The sequence below is a fragment of the Sorex araneus genome, chromosome 3 (genome assembly GCF_027595985.1).
Source record: "Sorex araneus isolate mSorAra2 chromosome 3, mSorAra2.pri, whole genome shotgun sequence".
Classification (NCBI taxonomy): domain Eukaryota; kingdom Metazoa; phylum Chordata; class Mammalia; order Eulipotyphla; family Soricidae; genus Sorex; species Sorex araneus.
This window is the reverse complement of record NC_073304.1, coordinates 129,638,980-129,651,947: the sequence shown is the minus strand read 5'-3', so window position 1 is coordinate 129,651,947 and position 12,968 is coordinate 129,638,980. Positions and strand designations below refer to the sequence as shown.

Below are 12,968 nucleotides of genomic sequence, written 5' to 3'. Positions count from 1 at the left end.
CTGGGAACAAGAGGAGACAGCTGTTCTTACGGACAGATCCATTATAGCTTATCACCAGACGACAGCCCGAGGAAGGAGCACCATGAAATATGGCTGCTGTCAGCCAGAGCCATGGCAAACACTGAGCTGCTCCACGAACAATGCAAAGACAATGAGAACCATGGTGTCAAACTCATCTAGATTGGGCTTCACTGATTCTTAATGCCTGGCTGTACCACTGCATGACCAGCACTGATATTATTGATTTCCCTAAAAAAAACTGCACAATCTTGTTTTCATAAACATCACATACTGGCACTAATAAGTAGTGGTCCTTATCATGTGAAACTCGGTTAAACCGAATTTCATAAAATTCTGCATATTTGGATTTTATTATGATTGTTTTGCTGTTTGGTTTCCTTAAAATGAAACCCATGTCAGGGAATAAATTGCCAAGTTTCAAATTTATGTCTTCATGATTAAACACGGTTATTCTACCCGTCTTTCCTGACTTGGGGAGGCAGGCCAACAATTTATTGATTAGATTTTTTTAATTAATTAGATTTTTTTTAAACATAGATTTTTTTTCTAGTCGTTTCTTAACACATATTTCATTGTATTCCCTAAGAGAGCAAAAACGTACTTGCTTCTTTCAGGGTAATGCAAAATCATCATGAATATTTTCAAGGGAGCCTGAGAAAGAACATGCCTTAGGTGGACTCTGCTTTCATTTCTTTGGGGTTTTGTTTGTTTTCCTTTGGCTCTGCTGTAGATTTTTTAAAATAAATACTTCACTTAGTGCTACAAACCCATATTTCCTTACAGGATACTAAGACTTTTATAGCTTCAAAGTAATGAGACTATAGAAGCAGGTGTACCAAATGTTGAAATTTGTTTATTAAAAGTTTATTTAATTTTTTATAAAATTAAAAAATACTTTCTTCTCAATAGGAATGGGAAAATGATTCACAATATCTCCACCACAAGCCAACTCTAGCACCAAATAATTTTAAACAAGTATATAGGTATTCTTTACTAGTATATAATATGCATAGCATTGTACAGCTAAGTGGAACACTATACATAATATTCAAGCCTATGTTATATTCTTTATAAATATATATAATTTTATGTATTATTGCACTAAAGCACTGTTGTCCCCTTGTTCATCAATTTGCTTGAGCAGGCACCAGTAACGTCTCCATTGTGAGACTTGTTGTTACTGTTTTTGGCATATCAAATATGCCATAGTTAACTTGCCAGGTTCTGCTGTGTGGGCAGAATACTCTTGGTAGCTTGCCAGGCTATATTATTAAGTACAGGAATTATTAAATTATATATTTAACAAAATACAACATATATTTAATATTAACTACTCTGACTATGTAATACTGATTTCTCTTACACTGGAATATATATCCCTACCCAGGGTTTTCATGATAAAAGTAACCTAGATTGTAGACAAATTGAGCAATTCTCTAACACCATTGACTAGTAAGTAAACAACGTGAGTGTTAGAACAGCAGCATTTCCTGGAAGTCATTTGAGGCCCAGAATTTCAAGCCTTTCCAGATTTTGTAGAATCTGAACCTCCCCTTACTTAATGGGGTCCTCAGATGATTTATGTGTACGTGAAAGTTTGGGAAACACAGTTCTCAAATATAATTCACCCTTAATCTCCCCACAGAGAGATGATTGCCTTCAAAATTTAATATTTATATTAACCTTTTCTCTACCATAACTTTCTTTGTTTTCTGCATTTTGTTTTTGGGGCCTTCCCAGTAATGCTTAGGGGTCCTTGGAGCCACTCCCAGTAATACTTAGAAAAATCAAGGTTTGCAGTTCAGCTCTTGGGCTTGAGTCCTCTGTGATGCCAGAGACCACCAGCACCTACCTGGAGGGGCACAGGGGACTACAATGCATGGGAGGTTTTGAGGTGCTGGGGATCAAATTAAGTAGGGCACATGTAAAGCATACACCTTACCCCTGTTCTATCTCCTCAGTCCTTGACAAAGCACTTTAAAGGACCATAACAGTTCTGGTCCTAATTTGAAAGTATTTAGCTTATTACAGCTAATAAGAAGCACTCATCGCTGTATCACTGTCAACATATCACTGTCATCCCATTGTTTATCAATTTGCTCAAACGGGCACCAGTAACGTCTCCATTGTGAAACTTGATGTTACTGTTTTTGGCAGATCGAATATGCCACGGGTAGCTTGCCAGGCTCTGCCATGCGGGCAAGGTGCTCTTGATAGCTTGCCGGGCTCTCCAAGAGGGGCGGAGGAATCCATTCTGGGTGGGTCGTTTGCAAGGCAAGCACCCTACCCACTATGCTATTGCTCCAGCCCCAAGAAGCACATATATGTGACAATTATAATTAAATATGCATCTTATGTTTAAATTAATAAAATTTGTGGTTTACATGTAAAGTAACTAAAGTAGCTTTTGTTTGAGTTTTTTTAATTTTTATTACTGAATCACTGTGAGGTACTGTTACAAACTTATGACCTTTAGTGATTGCATTTCAATCATACAGTAATTGTTTACCCATTCCTCTACCAGTGCCCATTCTCCACCAATATTCCCAGTATCCCTCCCACCACCCCCATCCCATCTCCCACCACCCTACCCTGCCTCTGCGGCAGGACATTCCCTTTTGTTCTCTCTCTTTTTGGGTGTTATAGTTTGCAATAGAGTTATTGATTGACCATCATGTTCAGTCTATAGTCTACTTTCGGCATGCATCTTTCAACCAGAATGGGTCCTCCCAACATCCTCTACTTGGTGTTCCCTTCTCTATCTCAGCTGCCTTTTCCCCAGCATGTGAGGCCAATTTCCAAGCTGTGAGGAAAACTTCCTGGTCCTTATCTCTACTACTCTTGGGTGTTAGTCTCCCACTCTGTTACTTTATATTTCACAGTAGAGTGCAATCTTTCTATGTCTGTCCCTCTCTTTCTGACTCATTTCACTTAACATAATATTTTCCCTGTTCATCCACTTATATGCAAATACAAGAAGAAAACATCCAACCCCATAAGAAAATGGGGAGTGGAAATGAACAGAAATTTTCTCAAAGAAGAAATCCAAATGGCTAAAAGACACATGAGAAAGTGCTCTACATCACTAATCATCAGGGAGATGCAGATTAAAACAACAATGAGATATCATTTCACACCACAGAGACTGGCCCACATCCAAAAGAACAAAAGGAACTGGTGTTGACGCAGATGTGAGGAGAAAGAGACTCTCCTTCACTGCTGGTGGGAATGCTGACTGGTTGAACCCTTTTGGAAAACAATATGGATGAATCTCAAAAAATTAAAAATTGAGCTTCCATTTGACCCAGCAATACCACTCCTGGGAATATATCCCAGAGAGGCAAAAAGTTATAGTAGAAATGACATCTGCATTTGTATGTTCATTGCAGCACTGTTTACAATAGCCAAAATCTGGGAAAAAAACGCAGTGCTCAAAAACAGATGACTGGCTAAAGAAACATTGGTACATCTACACAATTGAATACTATGCAGCTGTTAGAAAAGATGAAGTCATGAAATTTGCATATAAGTGGATCAACATGGAAGACTAGCTTTTAAAAAAATATGTGGTATTCTTTTCTTTCAAGGTTACAAGGTGGACACTTATTTTTATCATTTATTATTTATGGCTTCATTTAATTCTTTCTAAATTATATCCATCTAATTTAAGAATAAATTTTTCTCATAATATGATGCAGTAAATGTCACTCGTTACTACTTTCTATAGACCAGGAATGATGCCAACTGTTTTATATACATTGTTTTATTAAATCATTACACAAATCCCCATGTAACAAAAGATTTATTCTGGCTTTCATTCTGTATTAGAAAACCATAGTTTAAAAAAGTTAATTTGCTCAATAACATAGCAGATAATTTCTACAAGTCCTAGATCAAAAGCAAGAATAATTAATACTTTAGTGATTTGTTAAACTGTTTTATTTAATGAGTAGTCTTTATTTTTCTTTTAGATAACATTTAATTGCAGCATCTTTTTCTTTGATAAAAATATTTCTACTTATGAAGTTTATTGTTATTATTTGCATATAAACTGAATGTGCTTTGCATATGCAGTGAGCAGTACACAGAAACTGCATGTTATTTCTGAGGTTACAGGTGAATTTTATGCTAAAGCATCAACCCTCTCATTTCTAGGGGAATATGGATGAATATACTTTGAGGACAAAAATTATTGTAAAATAATGGCATTTTATTTTCTAAATCTAAGACATCTTTAGCACAATTAATGATTAAAATTCTTTCAAACATAATGAACAAATGTTTATGCTATCACTTGCAAATATATGTAGAGATATTTTAGATATATGTGGGGACATAATATATCTACCTGAAGGGGTGCAGGTTGTTTGCCTTGCACACAGCCAACCCGGATTCAATTCCTCCATCCCTCTCAGAGAGCCTGGCAAGCTACCAAGAGTATCCCGCCTGCATGGCAGAGCCTGGCAAGCCACCTGTGGCATATTTGATATGCCAAAACCAGTTAACAACAAGTCTCACAATGGAGACTTTACTGGTGCCTGCTCAAGCAAACCCATGGACAATGGGACGACAGTGCTATGGAGATATAATAGATATCTGTTGTAACTAAATATTATTTGATTGATAGATTGATGCCTTTGTGGCATCTAAATTCTCTTTTCCCAGTGTTCTCCAAAATTACAATGAATTATTTTCACTGAATTCATTAATTCGAGGAGTTTTAGAGGGAAAATAAAGAAATTTAAAGAATCCTGCAGTTTCAAGGAATTTTCCGTAATGTTTTGATCTGAAAGTTATCATACCAGTAATCCCCTTGCTTTCTTGGAAGTATATATTCTGAAACTAAATTTCTGAGATGTCTAGCCCCCAACATAGTCATTTGTCTATTTGCTGTTGGTGAACTAACATGTTTTTTGTATATAAATTCCAGACAAATGTGACTGAAAATCTAAGTTAATATGAAATGAGCAGACTTTTCTTCTATAATTATAATTTTCCTCATAGTTCCAGAGATGATAGCATTGCAACACATGCTGTACAATGCCTGTACCTGTACCCCAAACACTCAGTAAGTGACGAACTGATAGCTCTGCATTCCCTCCTTGCCACTACACACACATCTAAGTGAAGCTGTTTTCTCTGGGGTCTATTTCAGAGTTCTTCTTTTCCAGAAAACTTTCCAGGGGGTGAGAGAACTAATTTGGATAGCACTCTAACCATGAATACCTGATGCTTTTTCAGTTTTATTATTTTTATTTTTAATTTTTTTCAGTTTTGGAGCTACACTCTGCACTCAGGAAGTACTCCTGGCAGTGTCTGGGGGACCATATGGGATGTCGGGCATCATATTTGGGTTGGCCATGTAGAAGGCAAATGCCCTACCTGCTAAACTATTACTCTCACCCCATTTGATAGTTTCCAATGTGCACACACTGATAATGATACGTATCTGTCTATATCTCTATTAAGCTAAGCATAAATTCATGCTGATAGACCAAATCTAGAATCATAGTCTATTCTAGCATGCCTCCTTATTTATAGTCCCTAACAGTGAAAACTCAGCATCATTTACTTATTCAATCTCAAAATACATGTACACCAATTTCAAATTATTAGTCCACAATATAGTAGGAAATAACTTTGCCAACCAGAGTGTAGTATTTATTCGCAGTTCTTTTGACTTTAATATTATAGTTTCCATTCAAAGCAGTCTTCCTTTATGCATTTAATCTTTTTATTAAGGCACTTATCATTTACAAAGTTTTTTGTAGCTGAGTTTCAGGCATACAGTGTTCTGGCACAAATTTTCAGTTACTTAGGTTAGGTTTTTCCCCGGATTGAAGTTAGTTAATATGAGTATAGCAGGAGGTTATTTGGTTATTGTCTGTAGTCCTCTCATTTTTTCGTTTACTTGATTTAAACTGCCTGGTTTTGTGCTGGAAAAGTCTATGGGTATGGGTATTGAAACTTATGCATTTTCTAACTTTGTTTGCTGAGAAGTTCTGGCAGCAATAACACCCCAATAACAATAAGTACACTTGGCACTTAGATCTCAGTTTAGGTATCATTTGTCAACCAAAGGACCCAGGGTTCTTTGGGGAAAATGACAAAATATAGTGCAAAAGCAGAGCAAATAGAAGATGAACCCAGGACATCTTGATAAAATGAAAGAATGGGGGCAAGACAAAGGGATGCCAGTGCCAATCTGATAGAACTCTCCCCATCATCAAAGCTGGAACAATATGAACAGCAAAGCTAACACCATAGTATTGTAGGAGAATAAACATAGAATTGTAACCCAAAGTAGAAACAAATATCCATGATTACATTCATAGTTCTGCAAGTAAACTACTGAATAAACAAATCAGGAAAATAGGCAAGTGTTCTCTACAGAAGACTTCCAAGTTCTTCATTTGGATGCTCTCTCTGAGGGAGATAGGGCTTGACTCACTCACCCTTTGGGTATGCGCTGCGCTTCCCTCAAATGTGATATAGAAAGGAGGAAGGAAGTAAAATGTAGCTTTATAGTGTGGAAACTGGCATATTCACCTTGGCTGGGTGAACTCAAGATGAACATCACCAGGATACTCTCGGAAGCTTGCTAGGCTCTCCAGGAGGAGCGGAGGAATTGGACCCAGGTCAGCTGTGTGCAAGGCAAACACCCTAGCCTCTGTGCTATCATTCCACCCTAAAACTAGAACCAAAAGTAATTATTTCCAGGTGTATCTATTCCCTATAGAATTTTAGTTTAGTTTAGTTTCTACATATCATCATCATGGGTACCTCACAGTAGGTTCTTGGAAGTTCTTGGAGTCCTACCAGTGATTCCCAGCCCACCAGGTTGGCTTTCAATGCAAGGGCTGAGGCTACTGTGCTGCTTGGGCCTTCTGGTGGCAGGGATTACTCAGAACCCCCCAGTGGTGCTGCAGCATCCAGGACTGCATCCAGGGATGATCAGGAGATCCTGTGGTCCCAGGGATCAAACCCAGGTCAGGTGGATCCTAAGCATGTGCCATGACCTCTCTACTCTCCTGGCTTCAAGACTTCGAGCAAAGCATGCAGGCTGAAAGTAACTGATTGGGAAAATAGCAGAGCTGGTCTTTCTACAGTGACAGGCTCTAGAACCACTTTGCTCTCTTTTCTCTCCTCTGTCACACTGAGGTAGTTTTTGAGCTCCTTGTTTCTTATACAAAGGTATTTTTCTCTTAAAAATCCTGGAAGTCTGAAGTCACAATACTTTTTTCTTTGTTCTTTTGTCCACCCCCATCCTATTTTGCCACAAACCTTGTCACTGTCAAGGCACAGCTGACTGTTTTTGTAAGTGATTTGTGATTCCTTTTTATTCCTGCTATTCTGGTGTTCTTTGGGTTCACTAAAGGAAACATCAGGACTTTACAAGTTTTTCACTAAGATTGAGGCACAGCCTCAGCACGTCAGGTCAGAAATAATGATACACTGAAGTGTGACTGTAGCACAATGGCATCTGTGTCTTTAAAAAGAATATCACACTTGATCACAAAGTAAATTGCAGAAAGTACCTTTATGCTCTTCCCTATTAAAAAATATTAAAAATTCAGAAAGTTTCTTCCTCAACAAAATCTAATACTCGAATAATCAAATGATTATATTATTTCATCCCACCAAGGGATGAAATATACATATATATTTTTCCAGCTCTGTTAATAACACTCCAGTAGCAGTGTTTACTATTGTTTTGCAACTGATCTGAATAATGAATTGCAAAAACTAGTAGATAGATCTTTTTTGTAACTCTACAGTTATAGACATAATCATCATCTTATTGTTTGATGGTTAGTTATTATTAAAGTATAATACTGGAGGGGAGGGAGGGATAGGGCGGGGGGTGGGAGTGATACTGGGATCATCAGAGGTGGAGAATTGCTACTGGTGGAGGGATGGGTACTTGAGCTTTGTATGACTGAAATACAAGCACGAAAGTTTATAAGTCTATAACTGTACCTCGTGGTAATTCACGAATAAAAAATAGAAAATAGTAATAGTTTTTAAAAAGCGTAATACTGGAAAGGGGGAGTTTTCCATAAACTGGTAAATTAAGACAAAGTTGGCCTATACAGTTTTGAAATGGATTTTGTTGTTCTGTTGAGTAGGTAAGAAAAATTTTCTGAGATTATTATTCATGTCTTCTTTTACTACTGAAGTCCATCAATATTTTTCTTTGTCAATTTATTACCTGTTCCTGGGATCTATGTTCCTCTCCGTTGGAATTTGGGTGGCACGGGAGTGGGGTCTTTTCCGTTCACTGAAAAGCTTGGAGAGGTTTCCTTTTAAGATTATTCCCTTTACTATCCCCAGACAATCGTGAGAGGCAATAAACCCTGCAAGGAAACGTCCATCAACGGCCTTCTGGAGGACTTTGACAACATCTCCGTGACCCGATCCAACTCCCTGAGGAAAGAGAGCCCACCCACCCCAGACCAGGGCGCCTCCGGCCTCGGCCCCGGCCGAAGGGAGGAAAACGGCTTCATCACCTTCTCCCAGTACTCCAGCGAGTCGGACACCACCGCGGACTACACCCCCGACAAGTACAGAGAAAAGAGTCTCTATGGAGACGACCTGGACCCCTATTACAAAGGCAGCCTGGGGGCCAAGCAAAACGGGCACGTGGTGAAAATGAAGCACGGGGAGGCCTACTACTCTGAAATGAAGCCCCTGAAGTCGGAGCTTGCCCGGTTTCCCGGGGATTACCACGCGCACCTGGACTCGCTGAGCAAACCCAGCGAGTACGGCGACCTCAAGTGGGGGTACCAGAGAGCCTCCAGCAGCTCCCCGCTGGATTACTCGTTTCAGCTCACACCTTCCAGAACTGCAGGGACCAGGCGGTACTCCAAGGAGAGTCTGGCGTACAGCGAAAGTGAATGGGGACCCCTGGACGATTATGACCGGAGGCCAAAGTCATCCTACCTGAATCAGACCAGCCCTCAGCCCACCATGCGGCAGAGGTCCAGGTCAGGCTCAGGGCTCCAGGAACCCATGATGCCCTTCGGTGCAAGTGCATTTAAAACCCACCCGCAAGGGCACTCCTACAGCTCCTACACCTACCCTCGCCTGTCCGAGCCTACAATGTGCATTCCAAAGGTAATGCTCCCCGCCTCCTTCCCTCATGCAGGTAGGCCTCCTCCAAGGGGGGTTAGCATGACCTCCCTCTGCAGTCAGATTCTATAGTGCTTGGGTGCCTTTCAAGCAAGAATCCAAGTGGAAAATTCCTGCGTGATCTCCATTCTCTGGATGTAGGTTTTTATTTACTTATTTATTAAATATCTCGGTTTTATATATTTATTTATTTATTTTTGGTTTTGGGGGGTCACACCTGATGATTCTCAGGGGTTACTCCTGACTCTGCAATTACTCCTCTCAGTACTCAGGGGAACCATATGAAGATGCCAGAGATCAAACCCCAGCCGTCTGGGTGCAAAGTAAATACCCTACCCCCTGTACTATCACTCCGGCTCCATGGTGTTCCTTAAAACCCAAAGCCTTTTAGGACCTCCAAAAGGGTTTTGGACTAAAAGCAAAGAATTTATACATTTGAATAATATTCTGATGCACTACTGTATTGTTTGTTCATATAAGGTTAATTTTCTTCAACTGAAAATGAGATAATCCTTTATTTTGAGTTCTTTCTACTCTATTCTAGTGGAAGAGTATATTTTGTATAAAATCTTGGCATAGAAACTGATCTTTTTCAGTTAGCTTTTTATTTTTTTTAAATAATTTTGGTTTTCTTAAATATCTTCTTATTTGTTTCTTTGGAAACAAGTGGTCTCTGATGTACTAATTTTGGGAACTGCTGTTAGAGAAGTAACTGAAGCTAAAAGCACAGACTCCGTAAAAAATACACTGAAGAAATGGCGAAGAAATGGCTAGTGGTTAAATAGCCATGCCCAATATAAGCATATATTTGCTACCTTGTCTGAATAGCAAAATGGAACATTTGGTGATAGACTATTAATTATGAATCAGTTGAAAGAATATAATTATTAGTTGTGTGAACATATATGTTGATGCCAGTGCTCTTTTATCAACAGGTAGTTAGGCTACACTGTAAATTCTGGAAGGCAAGCCTGCCTGCATTTACCTGATTTGTTGATTGTCGATAGATAATATTTTGCTTTGCATATTAGTTCTGATAAATTTAATCCAAAATGTTGAAGAAAAATATGATTTCTTTGTTGCACTTGATATATTACCTTTTTTTTTGTCGATGGTTTCCATTTTGCTTTTTGTTTATTTTTGCTTTGGTTGCCTTTGTTTTGTGTGTCAATTCCAAAAAGTCATCAAAGAGACCATTGTCAGACCATTGCTTGTGTTTTCTAGGATTTTTCTTTGGGGCAGAAGCCTTACACTTCATATATTCTGAGTTGATTTCACATACAGTATAAAATAGAGGTCCAGTTTTATTCTCTAAATGTGGTTATCTAGTTCTCCTAACTTCACTTCTTTGAGCCTGTCCTCTCTGTGGGTTAATTAAGTCAAAAATTAATCAACCACATTCATGTAGGTTTGATATTTGAGTTTGCTATTCTGTCTTATTTGCCTGTATACTTGTCTTTATGCTGACACTATTCTGTTTTGATTAGTATAATTTGTGATTCACTGGAGCCAAGGAACAGGATGCCTCTCTCTGATGCTCTTTCTCAGAATTATTTTGGCTCTTTAAAGTTGAGTGTGTGTGTATGTGTGTGTGTGTGTGTGTGTGTGTGTAAGTGTGCCCTTGCATGCACATATGTGTATATTATATTTGAGCATATGTGTTAGGTGGCTCTTTTAGGCATGATCAGAGAGAAAATTTAACAAGAGATTCTAATGTTTCTGATCTGGCCCAACCAGCATTTCTTTTCAATATCTGGAAAATCAAGAGATTAAACTATTAGTCTTAATTTATGGATTTTAGGCTCTTGGGGAAACAAATGGGATAACCATGTGTTCATAGGCCCCATATTTTTATATAGTGTTGGAAGTAGAACCAAGTGGAGGTAAGGTTACTCTTTCATAAAGGGCCGCCCCTTTATTTATTTTTCCCACTAGCCTAATCCCTAGAGGCATTGGGGATTTACACTGACACCAATAACCCCTGCTCATTTATTTCACATAAAGAAAAACTGAGTTCTAGAAAGTCAAGTGACAAACAAAAAAGTTTCATAGTTGTTACAACAGGCCAAGAATCCACCTGTGGTTGTTCTCCCAGTTCAGTATTTCCCCATTGTACCAACATATTATTTCAGGAGTACTACTGCATTTGCCAATAAAACCCATGCAAAGTCAAAGGTGGTTACTGGCACTTCCAGCTAAGTGAAGGAATGAGAAGAGGATGGAATATGGCAGAGATAGAAAGGAGCAATTTGTTGCCTTCCCAAATTCATCTTCCTACAGACATTGAACTGCCCAGGTTGAGCAGACCTGCCCTGAAATAGTTTTCTCAAATGCAGAAATGATGCAGAAACTCTTGTGACTCCACCAAAAAAAAAAAAAAAAAAAGAAAGAATAGCAACGTCTTTATCCATGGAATCATCAATTGAGAGTTCTTAAGCCTGTATAATTAGGACTCCAAAGGAGCAAGCGGCTGTTCCATATTTCACAGGAGACTTGTGAGAAATTCACGAGAAGGTTTTGTGGGAGGGTAGGAGGTGGAAGGAGGCATGTTAGTAATTAAAACGTTGACTTGATTAAAATATAACATCTCCCTGAAAAGACCTAGATGCCTATGTCTTTAGAGCTGTACTTTAAAAAAATCTACCAATCAGGTTTGGATCTCCTGCCGAGAGAAGAAATAGCAATCACGACTCAGATAATTTGCTTTTGCCTCGTGAAAAAGTCCTAGAGGCTGGTGTCTAATATTCACGTCTTTAATAATTAGAGAATGCATGGAACTTGTACAGGTTTTCAGCTAGAACAAACCAAGGAGAGGAGGGGAGCATGTCTGCCAGTGTGTGTGAGTGTGTGTGGGCATGCTGCTACACACACATTTTGAGCTCAAGAACAAAGGAATTAGTATTAACCTACAGTAAAAACTCCTCCATGGGGCTGGAGCGACAGCACAGCGGGTAGGGCATTTGTCTTGCATGAGGCCGACCCAGGTTCGATTTCCGGCATCCCATATGAACCCCTGAGCACTGCCAGGAGTGATTCCTGAGTCAGGAGTAACCCCTGAGCATCACTGTGTGTGACCCAAAAGGCAAAAAAAAAAGAAAAAGAAAAGAAAAACAACCTCCTCCAATTTTACTTCCTTTCCTGATTTTACAATTGACCTAACAATTTCAGCATGTCATAAAATGTGTAGATACTGGCATCTTCCTCCCTACTTTTAAATGTTTTCTGCTGAGATGAAACAGAGGAAACCTTGGGAGCAGGGGTAAAGGGAGGGAAACTAAACGAAACAAACTCCATTCAAATGCCAGAACTACTCCCTTAGCAAAAAAACAAGATGTGGAGCAAGAAGTCTTGCCCCTTTCCTCCTGCAGAAGGGTCTGCCTTATAGGAGAGACACTGGCTGGCAGATATTGCCACCGTGTATTTGAATTTGCTCATTACAGTGCTCTCCAAAGACCAGGAAGATGCCTGCTTGTAAGTCTTGGTGCTGGCCCAGCAAATCTATGCCTTGTGTTGCCTCCAACTGAAAGCCCTCATCAGAATAGCAATTCAGCCCGTTCACTGAGCACTCACCATGTGCCATACACACAGATTGCCTTGAACGGAATAGTATTGTCATGCAATAATGCTTGTCCCTTTGTAAAGTGAGAAAAGAGGGTCTTTGAGGGGATCAGTAATAACCAGGTCTATGAGGATCAGGAAAACTTTAAATATGTTCCCCAAGGGAATAGGAGCAGCTTCTATGGGCACCTCCCAAGTTCCTTTTAATCCCTGTAGTCATAATGCCCCCTTGAGTTGCAATGTTCTGTGTCATTCTA

General features: G+C 39.3%; 1 protein-coding gene across 1 annotated transcript in view; it reads left to right on the top strand.

Annotated features, from left to right (window-relative positions):
- Positions 1-12,968, top strand: part of PAK5 (p21 (RAC1) activated kinase 5) — a 334,226-nt gene that overhangs the window by 285,964 nt on the left and 35,294 nt on the right. Inside the window, exon 4 of the mRNA XM_004610926.2 lies at positions 8,356-9,138. Within this exon, the coding sequence (XP_004610983.2) occupies positions 8,356-9,138 (783 nt within the window). The remainder of the gene's footprint in view (positions 1-8,355; positions 9,139-12,968) is intronic.